General features: G+C 45.4%; 1 protein-coding gene across 5 annotated transcripts in view; it reads left to right on the top strand.

Annotated features, from left to right (window-relative positions):
* Positions 1-18,961, top strand: part of LOC125686714 (PH and SEC7 domain-containing protein 3-like) — a 116,966-nt gene that overhangs the window by 11,865 nt on the left and 86,140 nt on the right. For 3 of the 5 annotated variants that reach the window (XM_048931049.1, XM_048931048.1, XM_048931047.1), the window contains 2 exons: positions 10,746-11,814; positions 12,990-13,382. In XM_048931049.1, coding sequence (XP_048787006.1) covers positions 10,746-11,814; positions 12,990-13,382 — 1,462 coding nt within the window. Of the gene's footprint in view, positions 1-7,313; positions 7,360-10,745; positions 11,815-12,989; positions 13,383-15,790; positions 15,920-18,961 lie in introns of those variants that run through there. The other 2 variants (XM_048931050.1, XM_048931051.1) reach the window with 2 other exon arrangements.

Here is an 18,961-nt window from a genome sequence, read left to right on the forward strand (position 1 = left end):
AACAATTAGCAAGCATGATAGGCATTCAGAGTCATTTGACTACTTAGCAATAAAAGAAAGCGTAGCAAAGTATCAGCCAGAAGTATGGGCTTATGTATGTTCTTCACTATAGTTTTGCTGTGTTGCCTCTTGCCTTGTATCTGAATTACCTTCTGTACCTTTATTAATTAGAAACTATTATTAGGGGCTAACAAAATTAATGAAAAGGGAATGGCTGCAATGGAGAATATGCAAATAATTTAACAGTGGTTAACATCTAACATTTGTATAGCAGTTTTTGGGTATGATTCACAAGTGCTTTTTCTATACCATTATGCCTAGAGAATGAATGACTGTGATAAATACCACACGGAGTCTCAGAAAGGGTCCCTTACTTTGCAGTAGGGGGTTTCTTCAGCCAGAAAAGAGAGAAGATGAACTCCAAATGGGACCTTAAGGAGCCTCCTTGGCCTGTGTTCCAGCCACTTTGTCTGGGCAGAGATCTGCAGTCCTCCGTTTGTCCCTTGGGTAGTGATAAAAGTTTACTAAGCCATACGCCTTCTGTTGTAGATTTTCCCCAGCTGGGCTGAGGATATGTGCTCTCCTTGAGGCTGCTATTCCTCCTGTACAAAACTCAGATTCCCTACTGTGTGTTATTATGCCTACCCAGACCTGTTTCTTGCTGTCACAGGCAAATGTGGCCTCCTCCTTCTCCTGGAAGATGCTTGACAAAAACAGATGCACAAAGATGGCACTGCTCCTTCTACTTGTTTTCTTCAAACCAGTGAACTTTAGTTTGTTCTTCACTGCAGATTAATGAGTATGGAGGTGACTGACTGCAGCAGTACAAACTCAGGGCCTTGTGCACCAAAACCCAGCTTTCTTTGACTCAATATATACTAAATATGCTGTGATAGAACTTCAACGAAGGGTTAGGAGCTGTTTCAGTGGAAGCAGCTATGTCTGGCAGTCTCTCTATTTGTGGAGAGGGGGTAACACCACTGAATATCCAAACCAATTTGCTACTTTCTATAGTTGCTTTTAAAAGAAAGATATCGTGCTTTTCACGTGTCAAAGTTTGTAAGATTTCAAGTGAGTGACAGGGATAGTGGCCAGGAGCAGCACTCCTGTTTAAACTTAATCAGGAGAACAGCTTGCCACTGTGAGCAGTAAAGCTGAACTTTCTTTTATCTAACTCAAAGAGGTTTCACCCATGCTTTGGCTGGCCTCAGAAAATGAGAACACGATACATAAGCTGCTGAACAGCTTAATTAGTTATGCCTCCCAATTTGTCCTTTCTCTCAAAAACAGTCTTATTTCTGAGACCCTGTTGGATGCTGTTGAGAATCTATTTTTTTTATTTGGGTACTGAAATGCTTGTATTGGATAATACACTTTAAAAAGAGGGGAGAATGACTGGGGGAAAGCGTGCCAAACACTTCTGTTTGCATAGGTCTCACTCTGGAGACAGCAGACATGGTTAACAAGCTTATGGTCATTTTCACAGAGGAGAGGAGAAAAGAATCCACTTAGATGCATATAGAAGAGATGCTTAATTGTTGTATTCAATTGTGCATTCTAATAAAGCTGCCACATTACAAACACTTTCTCAGTTCTCTCTTTAGTACCCTCAGTCTGCTTTTATCTGGGAGCTTTGTAATCTCTGATAATCTGTACGCAGGCTCTGTCTTTGGTTTGTGACTTCTGTCTGGCTTTTCCTTCTCCTCCGTTGCTGGTCCTCCTCCTGCAGGGAAGTGAGTAGATGTATCCACACAGAAGCAGATTCAGGCCCCCTGCACCCTTGTCTCATTCAGTTGGGATAAGGGGACGTGTGTTTTCCTGCAGAGCCCTGCTCATGGTCTCTGTGGCCACATACCCCAGCACTGCCTCACCATACTCCTCAGAAGTGCCTCAGCCTCCTGCCTCCAGCAAAAGAAAATATTTTCTAAAATCTGAACTCGGTGGGAGTGCACAAGACGTCTTCTCAGCATCGCTTGCATAAAGGGCGCTTGTTGTTTAGGTCTGAAAGCATATCCTGCTCTGGATCTGGCCATGCAAACAGTGGTCTCTGTTGAACAGCCCCATCTCTTAGGCCTTGGTAGGCTGCAGAGTACTGATTTTTCTGACTTAGCACTTCATGCATCTAAATGCCAAAAAAAGTGTCTTGACAAAATGACAGTCCTAAAAAGTGTGTCCCTTATTTTGGAAGGAACCCTACAAAATGACTGCTCAAAGAAACATGTAATCCAAGAAATTCCTAACGCCTATCATATGAAGAGAGAAATCCAAGAAAATATCTTCGTAAAATGCATGAAATCTTTTCTCTGATACTTCTAGGAGGGGAAGCTGTTAGTCCTCCTCTGTAACAGAAAGCTTAATCTTTTTCACAAAAAAAGCCCTGTACAAGTAGTCCTGGGGTTGCTATGCAAATCTGGTCTTTCCCAACAGCTGCTGGGAAAAGCTTGTTTTTGAATTCCTGGTGAAATGAATAGCTTTTTGGAAAGCCTGTCACTCACTGTTTTGTGTACAGTGAGGTGTCATGAGGCAGCTGAGCTCATTGTAACAGCTTGCTTCTGCCAAAAGGAATGGTTCCAGCCACACACTGCTGTGCATTGCCTCATACTAACTCTTCTGTTCTTTTGATTTCTTAGCAAGCTTAATCCAGCAAAAACTTGGTAAGAAAAGGTCTAACAAAAGGCAAAGTTTCTCCTGGCAATGCATGCTGAATAACCTCTGCAAGTGATCAAACAGTGCCAGAGCAGGCACACAGAAGAGAAGGAAATACATACCTTAACCCATGTGACAATATTTATTCTTGAATGTGAATCATGGAGATGAGTGCATTTGCTGTAGATTTCTTTGACTTGTTTCAAGACCTAAGGAAGAGCATGGTGTTGTTTCTTTGCACATCCTTTTTGTGGTCCTAGATGTCTGATTTAAGCAGCCTTAAGAAAGTTATACCTGTAACTTATAGTAAAATATCACTAACTTTGTAAGTTCTTTGCTCTTCCGCCTTGCTTTCTTTGTCTTCATCATTTTGAGTCATGTATGTCCATCTCTGCTACATCCTCTTTGCGTCTGCACAAACATGGCACCTTCCTGACCCTAACTCTCAAAACTTCCCTTAAATCAGATTTATTTGCTTACATGTTGCACCATTCTCATATTTGTGGGGATGGCTAACTGTAGGCTTCCTCAGCATTTTAACCACATCACTTTCTGTTTCAATACCCCACCCTCTGTCATTTTTTTCTTTCTCACTCCTCCCGCCTCCAGGCAGCATTGAAAGTCTGTCCTCCCCAGTATGTTGTTTTCGTCAGCAGCTTTTCTTTCCTGAAAAGGTGCAAAAGGGCATTCTGTGAGGACTGAAGGGCTGCCAGATTTCTAAGTCCATTTTGCAGTGACAGAGCCCCTGAAGATACGTATGTACCTTTGAGATCCACTCCACAACATTTAGCAGGGATGCGCTTTAAGACTGAAATCTGGAAAGCTAAGATGTGGTGCTTACACGCTCAGTGGAAATTCAGTGTTACGTACACTTGAATTTGTAAGCTAAATTCTTATTGTTTCTAGGGTCCTACCATTGTTTGTGACATGCTGAAGACTGGCAAGGGTTTTTAAATGATAGTGTGCATTACTACTTTTTCTTGTGGCTGTCCCTGATGTTTGCTGTCTCTGCTGGGTTGTGAGACATTATGTGAAGCTCATTGCTCTCCAGGAAGAAATTGCACGTCTTGTGACCTGCACTTTAACAAGTTATCATAACCTACAGCTGCAGGGAGGAGATTGCCACATCCTTGACTCAGTAAACAACAAAGCTGTTTGAAGGGCAGGGGTTTAGTAGGAATTATAGTTAAAACATGGGCTATTTGTTTATTGATTTTAAAAGCACAGAATTAAACACTCAGTGGCTAGGAAATGCCAGATGGAGGCAGTAATTACCTCTTTTGCTGGCTGTGCATGATAGTTGGGGGCTGGTGTTGCCAGCTGCCCTTGGTGCTGGCTGGTCTCCTTCAGGCACCCTAATTGTACATGGTGCAGGCAGAGCACAGCAACAGCTGAGTAGAAACGTTTTCCTGGCATGATGGAGCCCTGCTCATGAGCACAAAAGGAAGGTCTTTGGTGGCTGATGTGATGCCATACGTGGGCACAGCGGGGCACAGCTGCATTGTTGCTTGTCCTTGCCCTGGGCACCTCTCAGCCCCATCACTTCTTGAGGAGAATGAGGGAGGCAGTACATAGGCATAAGCCCTCTGACAGGTTGTTGTCCTGGTTCATCTCTAAAGTCTTCTGGAGGAATAGCAGCATGTTGTCCTGCTCCTCAGGGAGTCTTGATAATGAACAGGTAGAATATTATAATTGCACAGGTAGATGGAGTTCTGGTGTGGTATCACACTGAAAAAGCATAACATGGTACAATAAACACTTTTCCTACTCACCATCTGACACAGAGCAGCTTCTGCTCTGGAATCCCATGTTGTTTATTTAAGACTGCTCAGCTTCCTGAGGAAGGGAATCTTGTTCACCCTGCCAGTTCCTGAAGAGTTCCCATGCAGTGTCCAACCACACCTTCAGCAGCAAAGCCTGAAGAGACACATACATCCCTCCATGCCCTATTTTTATTTTAACTGTGTAACTTGATATCCAGCTCCTCAGATGTTTTGATGACTGCATAGGATGCCTTCTTTTTAGCCTGTTTTATTGATCCTGAATCTCAAAATGCAACAAAGAACATCCTTTCCTGTGGGTGCGTCTGGTTTCCTCAGTGGCTGCTTGCGAGGACCAAGAGTTTCTCAGATTTGTGATGAACTGTATAGTTGCTTTTTTTTTTTTTTTAAAGACATCGTTGCTACCTTGAAATCTAGAGAGGTTTTTCTGTATTTCTGTTTCAAGGATTTTTGCTGCTTCTTAAAAGATTTGTTAAAAACACAGTATTTTAAATACTTAAATGCAAGTGCATACAGGGAGTCCTCCCTTGGTAGACTGTGAGTGTCAAAGCAGCTGTGGGTTGTCATTGCTCCAGAAGATTACTCTGTCAGCTGGAGGTTTTTAAAATAATTCTTGATATCACTACATCTGTCTGAACCTGGAAAATCATCTGTTAGGAGCTTCCTTTCTGCAGTGGATAAACTGTAAAGTTTGGATTCTTTCTGGATTTGCCATTTGAATTTGGGGATCAATGTTCATGCTTTCCAGCTTTTTAAACCCCGAAGTTGATGTTCTGAGAGTCACTGTGGGTTGTATTGAAGAAGAAAAATACCTTGCATTTAGCAAGACTTACCCATGTCACAACAGAAGCCCAGTTTTTCCCTTTGTATTCCCTCCCATTCGCTCTCATGCTAGAACTGTTTCACTCTACACATTTGCTTTCCAGGGTAATGACTCTGGGGACTGAGCTATCTCATTGACCATCTGCAGCCCATGCAGCAATTTGTAGCATATAATCCCTTCCACTAAGCTCTCCCAGCACGTGCTCTGTGTTAGTTTTGGACTCGGTCCTGTTCTGAGCTCAGTGTGGGCCTGCAGTCTGATGTGGCAAGGTGCCATCCTTCTTGCAGCCTGAGGAACAACGAGGTGCCCAGTGGAGAACTTGTAGTTCAGTGCAGTTTGAGTTACACCAGAAACTTTCAAACCCCATTTACCTCTGGGGAAAAAAAAAAAGAAAAAACTCTGTGAAAGAAATTAATAACATGTTATTCTGGTTGTTGCTTTCTTAATGGAGAGTATTTCAGTGTGCAGCCTGGAAGCCCTTCTCGGTCTCCTTTTCACAAGCAGTGGTGACTTGTGCCGCATGGCAGGTTGCAAGAGCTGGAGCACTGCTTGCAGCTGGAGAGGCTCTTGGTATTGTATCTGATGAGAGAGCAGCTGTCCCATAGCAGACTGAAGGTTCACCTCCTGCAGCCTCTTGTGGCCAAAACTAGAATTTAGGGAACAGAGAACTACACACAGTGATACTTCTCTGGTAAGGTCTTCTAATGTCCTATGGGCCAGGGGCTTCCTGAGCAGCATGAAATAGCTTGGTGGATGGAGTCCTTTCCTATGCTGGTCAGTTCAACTGTGGACTCAGTTTGGGCTGTTGGCCTCCACTGGGTCTGTGTTTCTGGGGCTTGTCTGTAACCTTTTCTGATCCTCTTTTCTTTGGGGTGAGGGATTTCAGGCAGCATGATTGCTTCTTCTGCTTAGGCCCTTCTGGTTCCCCTCCACATTCCTGGGTGTTTGCCAAAGAGAGTGTGGAGAAAGCAGTGGTGTTTAACTTGCACCTATTTTATAGGCCCTACTCCTCTCTCTGCTTCAGTCAGCTCCCATATTTCCACCACGCTGTGTTTTGCACTGTGCTGCTGGGCAGGTGGAGGCCTGGCTTCAGCTTTTCCTGGATAAGCACAATGTCCAAAAGCCCAGAGAGGCTGCAGGCTGCCTGGTATATGGATGCCTGCAGTCTGATCAGAAAAGCTCAGTGCTCGCATTATGTAAATCCCTTGGCTTTGGCTAGCAGAGGACTATCAGGGTATGGAGAGTGACATCATTTGGAAAAAGAGCTGCTGACAGCAATGGAGAGGCATCCCTGCTCTCCCACAGGCAGGGTCTGCTCCAGCTCAGTCTGCAGGTGCTGCCCTGTAGATCTGAATAGTTCTAGGTGAAGTGCTGGATGCAGTGTGCAATCTGCATGGCTCCCCCTCCCGCTTTGTATGGGTGCAGATAATGATAGTGCTGCAGCGGCTGTGATCTGTTCGTTCAACTTTGTCACCCAGAGATCATTTCCTTGTAACGTACACATTGTTTATACTGCCCTGATTTGGCTTTTACAAAGAAAGGCGACAAATGTCTGCAGTAGAAAGATGTCACTGCTGCAATTCTGCATGCAGCTTCACCCACGCATTGCTAGTGATCACTGCTGAGAGCTGCAGAGAAATAGGATGCAAGATGACTGCACTGTTGTGTGAAACCTTCAGCTCAGTAATGCTGAAATGCTATCAGACACCTTCTGCTCTAAAACCAACACAACACTCTCAGGATCACCATTCTGCCCCTTTATTCCTCCGTGAACAGTACTAGAGCAAGCAGCAGTTGAGCACAAGCAGGCAGCCTTCACTAGAGGAGATCTTTTTCCCCCTGCAAGCTGCCAAAGTGGACTCCTTAGCTCCGGCGATAGACTGAATGAGACTGCAGTTCCCCCATCAGTTTCATAATATTCAGAAAGCTTCCATTTACATCACTGTGTGCAGTGCAGGGCAGCAGCTGCCAGGAAATTTGAAACTATTTCGATTCCAGTTGACTAGAACAGCAGCAATTGAATTAGCTGGTATCGCTATAGATAAACTGATGATCTGTGCATTTTATTTCTTTGACCAATGGGTAACTGCTGGAGCTACAGTAACCTCTGTGAGTAAGGAGACTGTTCAAGCAAATATATCTAATTTCTCTTCCTAGCTAATATATATATATATATATATATACATATATATATATATATAAATTATGTATAGAGAGAGACACTCACACCATTCTTTTGTAAAATGTACCTGTGAACAGAATGTCTGTCTATGCTTGTAACTTGTATTTTTCTTCCTAGAATTTCCTTCTATTATGCTGCAGACAAGCTTGATTGAATTGGAGTGGTTATTTATCTATGAAATATCATATCTATGCCTGATGTAAGTCATGAATTCTTTCAGTCTCTAGTCATCAGAAAGGCTGCCAGTTGCTGTTAGATTATATTCGCCCGGTCTCCGTTTTCTAGCCACTCGCCCCCATGGTATTTTAGCCTTTTCTCTCATTGTAATTTTGCTCTGTTGAAAGAAGCTGCTTTCAATGCAAAGTAGAAATCGGTGTTACCTGATTGTGTCCTTTCATTGTTTGTTTGGTGGTGGGTGTTTTTTTTTCCCTGCGCATCTTCAGTGCAGTCCTTAAATTTTGTTGTTGCTTTTCTAGTCTTGTTTGTAATGCAGTCATATTGGGGGATGGGATTAGACAGGATATGCCAGTAGCTGCAGCAAGACATGATGCTGTGGTGGTGGATGGGAATAAGGGAGGAGTTTCCCTTAAAGAGCTCAGCTTGCTCCAGACACTGGCACCTGAAGAGATGTGCTGAGCAGTGGGAAGGGTTTTGCCTCTTGCAGGTGCAGGTGGTGCTGCTGTCTATATGGAGCAGAGACTGTGGCAGTGTTGTGTGTGGCTCTACTTCATGCAGCGGGAACAGGCTGTTGCTTTGGTGCCGCATATGAACTTTTTCCATTCATCTCTGAATGATATAATGTTTCTCCAGGATGCTGTGAAAGCAAGAAACCCATTTGTTTGTGGTCACACTGCAGCTGCAGAAGTCCTGCCAAAGCTTTGCTGCTGTAGACATCGCTGTAGAAAATGCCTTAATTTTATACTGTGGAAGTGCTTCCCTCTTGCCCACATGAAACACTTGCAGCTTGCGTGTTCTCAGAGAGGCATGCCATGCTCCTTCCCCATGTGTCTCTGTGCCTGCATACATACCTGCCTGTTCTACGTGCCTGGCTTTTCCTGAGTGTACTGAGGTTGCTGGAGGGTAATATTTGATTGGGAGTAGCTTATGGAAAACATTTTGGAGGAGAAGCAAACCGGAAACTTTCTTGGGACTGCTTTCTGCTGTGTGCAGCAGCCACCGGCGATAGAAGAGGCATGCAGCAATGTGTTCAGCATTCAGGGCTAGAAATAAGGCTGCTTCTGTTTCCCTCAGCTCGGTTCAGAAGCTAAGATAACAATTAGCAGAGACGAGTCTGGCTGCTTGGCATAAGCTCTATGTGGGGCCTTGTTGGAGATTGGCCTTCAATATGCATTGGCTGCATCTCAGCTCCATGGAGGTCTGGGGGGGTGATGCACCGGGCTCATTTCAACTGTTGGGAGCCTTTTGCTGGTTTGAGGTTGAGCTAGTGCTGGTGCAAGTATGAAAGCTCTGCAACCACACAGCATTGTTCTTTTCATGTCTTTTCCTAGCAGAAGCGTGTCCAAACGGTGACCTGGTGCTGGTGCCGTAAAACAGACAGAGAATGCATCCTCGGTGTGGTTGTGCAGTTGAAATTGTGTGCAGTGGGTGCTGCTTGTCTGGAGCTCCCAGAAAAGGCACATCTGGAAGTGCTCATCTTGGGGCAGGAGACTTCGCTGTCTTGTTACTCCTCCAGTGCATGTGTAACTGTGAGCTGAAAACCCTGTGATGGAGCCAGACTAGGAGTGCGGTGTCGACAAATTTCTGCACTTCACAGCCATGTGGGATCTTACTGTTTGGTCTGAGGCTGCGTGAATCTTGTAGCAGAGGAGATCCTTACTTGGCCCAGACACTGTCCTCAGTGGCAGCCCAGTCATCTTGATGAAATCTGACCCACTGAAGTTTTATTCTGGAGTGAATAAATCAAGGGTGCAGAGATGCCAGAGAACCTACAAGGAAAGAAACTGTGTCTTAGCACAGTCTGAATCTGTCAGTTTGATCCAGGGCATGCTCACCTCAAGCGCAGTATTGCAGTATTAACCCTGTGGTTAGAGCTACTCTCTTGTTAGCTGCCAGGTATGGGCTGCTTCATCTTGTCTTGTCTGTGTATCTACCACTGGCAGATACATAGCCACACTTGTGTGATGCTGAACTCGCATTAAATTATCCTCCCTCTTACCTTGAACTCAGCCTGTCATTAAACAGATATGTGAGTTTCTTCTCAGCAGTGGCTTGTGGCCAGGTTGAGAGGTGGCAGCCATGTGTTTGTAGAACAGCACCCAGAGATACACCTCAAGCTGGGCAAAGCATCCAAGTGCAAGTGGATAACTGGTTTCAGAGCTGTCCCTTGTAATGTTTTTCAGAGTAGTATTTGGATCTAGTCTCGTTATTTGGTTTAAAGCAATTTAAACCTCAGGCCAGGCCTTTCTCTAAGTTTACAGTGAACACAGCTGCAGCTGCTTTTTCTGAAAGCTCATCTCCTCCTTGGACCATGATATCAGGTGGCCAGATAGGCATCAGTGTGCCATCCATGCTGATTCATCCTCGCTCTGAGAACAACTGGATCTGTGTTACCCAAGAACAATAGGGGCCACTGGGTACTCGGCTCCTTTGAAAATGCCACCGATTGTTTTCTCTCCCTCTTTGTTTACTACATTGGTTTGAGAAGCAGCATGAGGAGCGAGTGCTAGCAGGCTTTTTGTGAAGCAGTGAATTTACTTTTTCAAAGAGAAAATGAGAGCTACTTGGTATGCATGTATTTCTGTAACAAGGCGTTCAGTTGCCTGAGTTGCTAAAGCAGGAGGGTAGTACTGGCAGAAAGTTGAATTACCATGTAATTTACATAATTGGTTTTGTAATATTTACTATGAGGTGTGGCTGATTACCTTCCTTGTGTTTCATCTTAATAAGTGAAAATTACCTAGAAGTAATTTTTAAGTAAAAACTGATGTGTATGACACATGCTGTGGATGGATGTTGAACCTCTGAATGTCTGCTTTCTTCAATTTTGCATTTGGCATGTGGCCTTAGATATTCATGGGCCACTGGGACCCTTTCCGAAGTGTAGCAGACATTTTTGGCATTCCTTCCTCAGCAGTACACACTTCCAAAGTAGGGCTGCCCAAAAACTCCTTTGTAAGAGGAATCAGTTGTGGATAACAGCAGTGTGAGCACGCAGAAGTGAGTTAAACAGAGTGGTGTTTTCCCTTCAGGAGTGAACGCAGTTGCTCTGTTATGAAAAAGCTGGGAGGGGAGGTTAGGCTTTTTGCTTATGCGTATACTAGGTAAATCCATACTCTGTTTTCTTTTTTTGCAGGTAGTGGCCATGGAAGTAATACTTTGCTGCCCCACACCATCATCAATGAATTTCCAGAATACGGCACTATGGAGGCAAGTAGAGATGCACTGAGGACTTCTTCAAAGAGCCAGGCAGAGCCTGTGACTTGCAGTCCAGAAGAACGGGACCGTTACCATATACCTGGCAGGCCTCCTCCCCAGTCTGTGGCTTCTGCAGATGAGCCTAGAGCTCAGGTTAAGGCAGCACAGCTGCACACTGGAGAAGAAGGTTTGCAACCTGTGGGTAACTTGCCAGAGATTATGAAAATTTCTCAACAGCTAGAAGCAACAAAGGTACAACAGAGAGCAAATACTTCTCTTGATTCAGAGACGCACATGGAAGAAAAGAGTGTTCCTGGCTGCCAAAATGTGCAGACAGCCAGAGAGCCAGTTGCAGCAGGCCAAGAAAAACCCTCAGACATGCCTCTTCCATCTAAGCAAACAGCTGAGGAAAAAATGCACTTGATCATAGAGAAAGATCTGGATACAATATGGACTGGTGAAAAGCAGACTGAGTCCTTGCAAGCCACCAGTAATAAAGCTGAGGAGGTCCACACAGCAGAGGAGACAAGTTGTCATAGACCATCTATGACAAACCTGGAAGCGGCCAGCACAGTGGAGGGGTGGGCGCAATCTGAGGAGTTTTCAGCTTACAGTCAAGGCAGAATGAAAATGGGTCCTGAGAGGAGGCTCTCTAAAGAGGCAGCTGTGAGCAAACATGTAGAATTTCAAGGGGTGGAGATTTTATGGCTGCAGAAAGCAGAGGACCAGAGCAGAAAGAAGCATGCAGTGCTGGAGACCACATCTGTGGAGAGAAAAGCGTTCCCCAAAACATCGAGCCACTCTGTGCCACTGATGATTGCCTCCAGCTTGGTCACCTTGCCAGACAGTGCTAAGAGTGAGGTCTGGGAAGAGCCTGGGGTGGGAGCTGCCTGTGAAGCTGCTCCTCTGGCACTGCTTGATGAAAGTGGGGAGGATGAAGTTTTTGTGAAGGACAAGAGGAACCGCAGCAAGGAGGAGACCACTGTGCTAGCGAGAGATCATGGCAGGTGAGATGGTGCCTGAGTGGTATGTGGGGGGAAGGATGAGTGTCTCTCCTTGCAAGCATGGGACTTGTGTCTGCCCATTTGGGAACAAACCGTTTGGTTTGCCATCAGCAGCATTTTTCATTTGTCTTCTGCCTGCAGCGTGGTGGAAACAGTAATGTTTCGTGTCAGTGTACGGTCATGGGCAGTGCCAGAAGTTAGCTGAACCCAGTCCACACCACAATGCTGGAGTTGGAAATGAGGCTCAGATTTGGAAGCGTGAAATTGTCTTTTGCAATCTGGTAATGATTGTGTGATGAAGAAACTGTGGCATATCATTAAATTTAGGCACTGCATAGGTCTGCCCACACGTACCCTGCTAGATGTTTTGGTTTTGAGCCAAGCACATGGAAGAGTGGTGTGGGCCATTCTTTGTAAGGGTGTCCTGATTTGATTGCTCTTCCTTATTGACTGTGTCTGTGATGGAATGACAGGTGCACCAGTGTCTGTGAACCAGTCAGCATGTGTCCCTTTGGGTCCCTGAGCACTTTGCTCTGGTTAGTGCTAGAGCCATTTCAGCCCTGATGGCAGTGAACACTTGAAATCCGCCCCTAGGTCTCAGGCCCTTACAGCCACATGAGGGCACGCAAGTCTCATCATGAGGCGTGTCAAAAATTGCTGGATTGTCTCAAATGGGGGAAAGCTTGAAAAAATAACCAGAGTGCACTCTTCCTACCTGATGCTGTGTGAGCTGTGGTCTTGCAGGATTCAGCCCAGGATCTTGCTTGCTTCACAGTTTTGAGAGGCTTCCTCCAGGCCAACAGAGTGCCTACCTGGGCTTGTGGCTCCAGCTTGTCTCTCAAGCATGGCCAGTGAGAGTGGTGCTAGTGGAGAGCTTGTGAATTTCTGAGTGGAGAAACTGACATTACCTTACATTAGGCTGTACATAGTGCTTCCCTCCTGCCTCTTGCCCGTCAGATTGAATCTCATGTCCCCCAGACTGTAACAAAGCAGAGAGGGAGATAGTGCTGTCGGAAGTGGAGGCAGCATGAGGAGAGAAGCTAGTGTGTTGTCCACTGAATGCTCTCCTGTACAAAGCACAGACCTTTCTTTTCTCTAAGGTCAGGAATGAGGAGGTCTTCTCAGTGGTCCAACCTTAGCTGCCAAACTGAAACAAGCTGTTTGTGATTCATTTCTAGAATCATGGAGGAGGGAAAAGCAACCATGGGAGGATATGAAGATGTGGTTGGACAAAGGCAATCTGACGTCTCCACCGATCTGTACAGCTCGCAGTTTGAAAACATCCTTGACAATACCTCTTTATACTATAGTGCAGAGTCTTTGGAGACATTATACTCGGAGCCTGATAGCTACTTCAGTTTTGAGATGCCACTCACTCCAATGATCCAGCAGCGTATGAAGGAGGGCAGTCAGTTTTTGGAGCGGACTTCAGCCTCAGGACAGATGGATGTCTTTCATCTTCCCCCTGATGGGGAAGCAAAGAGCTGCTGTGAAGGGATCGCCAATGGCTTAAGGAATGTAAGCGAAGCGCTCTTCAGAGGAGATGTCACAGAAGTTCCTCATTTGGGAAGGTAAAAATAGTGGATGGGCTTTCTGTGTTTGTGCTTAATTTTTCTTAATCCTTGTATACTTCAGCAGACCATTTCAGAGTCTAATTATGATCCTGCACACTGCATGCTTCATACACTAACTGATTTCTAGTGTAATAAAGTGAGCTGTAGAAGAGAAAAGAGCCATCCAAACCACTGTTTATTAGGAAGTACAGATGTGCAAATTTTTGTAGGTTTCTCTGTGATGCCTGCAATAAGAAAAAGGATTAGTTGTGTTGTAGCATCTCTGGGATCTGTCACAGAGAAGTTAGTGACCCAATACAGATGAATGTTCTTGTTTTCACTTACATCTGAGTTTAACAGCAGCAATTTTAGGAAAAGTAAAATCCTGTGCACCCTGATGAGTTGTCCAAGCGAACCCATGATCTGAATGTTAAAGTTGTGTCTCTCATTTCCTCTCGAGATCAGCAAGAGTTTTTCCAGTTATTTCTGTTGAGACGAGGCTTGGCTCCCACTTTGCCCTAGTTAACTGCACTAGTTGGCTGATTTTCTTAACTAGCGCACTAGAAACTGAGAAAGGATTGTTGCAAAAACTTTGAAGATTCAGGCAAAGGGAGAGACAGTTAAGAAGAGAGTTATGGGAGAAGCAAACACTGGGCTAAGTAATCAAAAAATTCTGAAAGTTTATACAAACTCGCACCATGAGAAACTTTCCTCATAAGGTGTTGTCAAAGAGAAATGGGGAGATGGGCAGGTCACAGCACAAGGGTACAGCCAAAAGCAGTGGAGGAGTGAGAGATCTTGCAAGTGACGAAGGTGCCTTGAGTCTCTTTCTTCCAGAGACAGGACATTATGTTAGTAGACCTTAGACTATTTCCTTAGATGGGACTGTATAGTCTGAGCTTTCCTGGGCATTTGTAGCAGAAGGTGTTTTATGTGTTTAGACCTTTTGTTTGCAAGTGTAAATTATTCATTGAGCAGAGGTGGTTTTGTCAGCTTCATGAGGAGCTTAGAGTTAGAAACCGAGGTAAGTCCTGACACTTGCAGCTCCTTCCACTGAAACCTGCAATTGCTGTAAGACTGTAGAGTAGTGGAAGACAAGCAGTGTGTGCACTCTGTTACCCCATCATTGTTGCCTTAGGTGACCCTCATGCTTAAAAGTGTCCTCAGGTAAGGTTCACACTGGCTTATCAAGACAGCATGAGGATGAAGTGAGCTCAGGCAGAGCTTGGAAACGTGCTGATTGCCCACCTAGTGTGGATTTCATTAGGAATTAAGTTCATTTGAGTTTAAATTTGCAGTGATAGAGAAATACTAACAGAAGCTTTTTAAGGAGCTTCTCTCCTTACTAATAAAACATTTTCACAGAAGTGTGTTTTTGACCAAGTGCTGTGGCCATCTGCATGACTGTTAGGTACAAAGCCTGAGAGTTTGCTTTCTTATGGTGGGTATGCATAAAAGAGTGTAGCTGCAGCAAAGCAGCCAGCCACAGATGTGCCCAAATGGGTAATTCTCCAGACAATAGTTTAATTAACCGCCCCCCACTATGATAGTCTAAAATTGTGCTGTTTTATACTGGGGCACAGATGGCTGGTAAATCATGTATGCTATAGCATTGAAGCCACAGAAGAACTGTGGTGTTGCAGCATGCTGTTGAGGAGTGAAGTTTGAGTGCTGAGGGTTGCATAGGGTTTATTTAGGTGATTTGTCAAGATGGAACATCATTGTAATGCTCAGGTGAACCAGACACAGCTGACAAGCAAACTGCCCCATCCCGGTCGGTGCCCGCCTGCAGTGCGGCGCAGAGCCGCCGGAGGTCCCCGCGTCCTGCGCCCGGCAGCGGGGCGAGCGAGGGGTGGGCGGAGCAAGCAGGGGGTGGGCGGGGGCTCGCGCTGCTTTGCCAGCCTCTCCTCTTCTGCCGGAGCCTTGCTTCCAGCTGAGAGAAACAAAAACCGAAAGCGAAAACACAGCAGCTCCCTACGCGCGGATATTCTCATGATATGTAGAGAGTGTGGGAAAGCGTGTAGGCGGAGTACGTTTTCCAGTACCTGCCTTAGTTGGTGAGGGAGAAGGCTGTAAATCACTGACAGTTCTCGGTTCCGTATGGGACGAGAGGGTGCATATGGAAGCAGAGAGCTTTACACCTGGAAATGGCACGCGGCGTCCCTGCTGCAAAAGGAGAATCGGGGGCTTCTGGCGGCAGTGCTGCCTGGGAATGGGGCCGGCCCGCGGTTTCCGAGCGGCTGTCGGGGAAGATCGCGGGCATTAATGGCACGCGGACCCTAGGTGGCGTGAGGTTGTAATGTACAGCCTGCAGTGACTCCGTGTTCTGCTGAGCGAGCGGGAGGATAACATCCTTCCCAGCTCTTAGGAAATCACTGGCTCTGGGAGGGGTCAGCCCTGGTATGTAAAGGCCAGTCACATGCCTTCAGAACTGAAAAAAGAAAAAAAAAAAAAAAGAGCGAGAGAGATTAAAGGCTTGCGGGCTGCTAGTTCCTATGGGCTCCTCTGCATCCGGATACTTCATCCCTACCAGCTGCTGGCCATGGCTGAATGCAGTAAGTGTTTGCGCAAGCTTGCAGGGCTGAGCGTGCTCCCCTGGCAGGGGCTGGTGTTGCTGTCCTGGGCTGCAGCTGGCCAGGGGAACCTGTGCAGCCCTTTGCAGAAGCAGTCCTTTCCCAGCAGAGCTTCTTTGCCCTTTGCATCTGGCTCAGATGTGAGGAGAATGGGATCCTCAAGAAAGATGCGTGTGCATTTTGCGTTCTTTTGGGAATGACTCCATCTCCTGTCATTATTGTGGGGTTTAATCTCTTTCTTAATTGTGTATGAGACATTTCAATGGGGAAAAACAAATTTCTGCTCTTGAGATAGGTTTAAGTCTCCCCAGCTGGCAGGGGCTGAGAGTGTATGCGAGGTTCTGGACCTGGAAATAGCCTTCATCTTGTTAGAACAGTATGGCACAGCATGCAGTGGCAATAAGATCGTATTTGGGTGGCATTTGGTCCTCTTACCTGTGAGCTATCCCTGCAGCTACACCTGCATGCCAGCGTAGGGCAGTGCTCCCGCATTGTGTCGGCATTGTGCTGAGATGGAAGAGGGTCCCAGGCCCAGTGCCTGGGATTTATTCTTCCTCGGAGGCAATAAAGAAGAGTATTTTCAAGATTCTTCCCAGACACTGAGCCTGAGTTTGTGTGGCCCAAAATAGGTGTAATCATTCATACTGAATCAGAGTGGGAGAAAGGTTATGTATTTCTAAAACAATAAGCTATAACTCACTTTTCCCTCAGGTGTCTTTGCTATGTATGCAGTGAGCAACTGAATAGCACTATGTCCCAAAGCAAGCAGTTCTCTCTATGATGATCGCTGTATTTCTTTTCTGTTTTCTGACTTTACACAGAGAATTTGTTTTAATCTTTTTTTCTGCATTCTTTGTAGCAGACTTTGCATTCCCTCTTCCCTTGTATACTACTGTCAGAACAAAGAAAGGAGAAGATCCAACTTCTGGCATTTATCCTCCTGAATTGTCTTGGAAGGTGTGGTCTCTTGGTAGGACATAGCCCAACATTTTTCCAAATCCAAGGAGAGAGAAGAAAAAAATGTCTTTAGCAGCTCCAAATACTGAAACAGACAAAATATTTGCCACCTGCCATCATCTTCAAAGGATTGCTGCTGCTCAGCAATTTTTGCACGTCCTTTGTTTTTTGTTTTTCTTTCTCTAGAAATGCAAACACAATTTTAGTCTCATAGGCGTTCTTTTGTAATTCAGGGGGTGGTGGTGGGAAACAAACTCCCTCAAGCAATCTGCTGGTTTTTGGAACAGATGCAGAAGAATGTTGACTGTAGTTCCCAGTGATTGTCAGGTTACTCTTACTGGATTGGACCTCTCAAATTCTCATAGTAGTTCCCAGCTGTTTTCTTTCTTCTGCATATGGATCATTTCCAGTGCTTTCCTTACTGGTGGTCTGCTTACTCCTCTTTACTAAACTTTGTGATAGATAAAGTCAGTTTTGAATCTACACTGAATTTACACTTCTGGCTTTCAGTTTACACCTTGTTTTTATTTTTCCAGTGGTAGCTTATATTTGATTTTCAGTGTAAATGTGAGATGCAGAACTTGCATACTTAATGGGTAAACTTTCTTCATTCATTTTATTAACCTCTGCAGCTGCAGCCTGGTAGGACTTTTCCCTTTTGAATACTCACCCTATGACTTGACTGTGTGTTTTCATTCAGAATGAAATCTGCCTAAGATCCCTAAGCTGCGAAGTGGCTATGTTTTGGCCTTCATGTGTGACATCACAGTGACACTGGGGACCTAGGAGGGCGGGGCTGTCAGAGAGTACCACTACTCTTTATTCACTACTTTGGACCTATGGAGAAGGATGCAGTGAATAAGAGCAGTTGCAACTTCCTTTCAAGCTGGTATTTTCTTGGTTGTGTGCTTGCTTATGAGCTGGCTCTGCTGTGATGAGTGGGTAAGTCATGCTGTGCTGGCTGCTGGCAGCATCTCACAGAAGTGGAGATTTTCGTAGCTGCCTTTTTCCACCTGTTCTCGCTTGAAAACGCCCATTTAGAAAATTGAAGTTACTTCTCAAATCACTGCAATGACAGCACAGCAGTTGCAGTTTCAGGAATTAGGAAATGAGCTCATCTTTTTTTGTAAACATAGGATGATGCAACGCTCTGGTGGAAGTTGTTCTTTGGAAAGGGTTGAGGGGACTAATGGAAGCAGAAGTCACTCTTGAACCTGCCTGTCAGTGCATCTAAGTTGTTGTGTTTCTCAGGTGCCTTTTCAAAGGCGCAGAAAATGTGCTATGCTCATTGTTACATTTTTTCTCAAACTGCAAGAATGCCTGGAGTAAGGAGAATTTTTCTGAGAAGTGTTGCTCACTGTCGTTACAGGATAGTGAGTGTATCAAATGTGTCTGCAGCCAGACAGCAAGCACACACATACTGGAGTGCATTTTCTGTGCATGGCTGGCTGAATCCATCGGCTACTGAGATGTGAGGAAATGTGATAGCCTGGCACAGACGCACTAAATCCAGGTAAAGACAATATGGCACAACCTGCAAGGATAGGTTTCTTTGGAATGATAGAATCGTAGAATCATTAAGGTTGGAAAAGACCTGTACTAAGTAATTCTAACTGTCAGTGCATCTCCACCGTGCCCGCCAACCACGTCCCTCAGTGCCACATCCACACAGTTCTTGAACACCTCCAGAGACGGTGACTCCAACACCTCCCTGGGCAGCCTGTGCCACTGCAGCATTGCTCTTTTGGAGGAGTTTTCCTCATATCCAACCTGACCCTCCCTGGGTGCAACTGTAGGTTTTATTGCTGTTACCTGGGAGAAGAGGCTTACCCCCACCTCACCACAGGTGGAAGTTTGAGGAAGTTTGAGGACTGATAGGATTTCTCCTTAGCCTCCTCCAGACTAACAATCCCAGCTCCCTCAGCTGGTCCTCATATAAGATTTGTGCTCCAGTCTCCTCACAGCTTCATTGCCTTTCTGTGAACTTGCTCCAGGGTCTCAATGTCTTGTAGTGAGGGACACAACAATGAATGCAGTACTCAAGGTTTGGCCTCACCAGAGCTGAGT

This window comes from Lagopus muta, chromosome Z (genome assembly GCF_023343835.1).
Source record: "Lagopus muta isolate bLagMut1 chromosome Z, bLagMut1 primary, whole genome shotgun sequence".
Taxonomy (NCBI): domain Eukaryota; kingdom Metazoa; phylum Chordata; class Aves; order Galliformes; family Phasianidae; genus Lagopus; species Lagopus muta.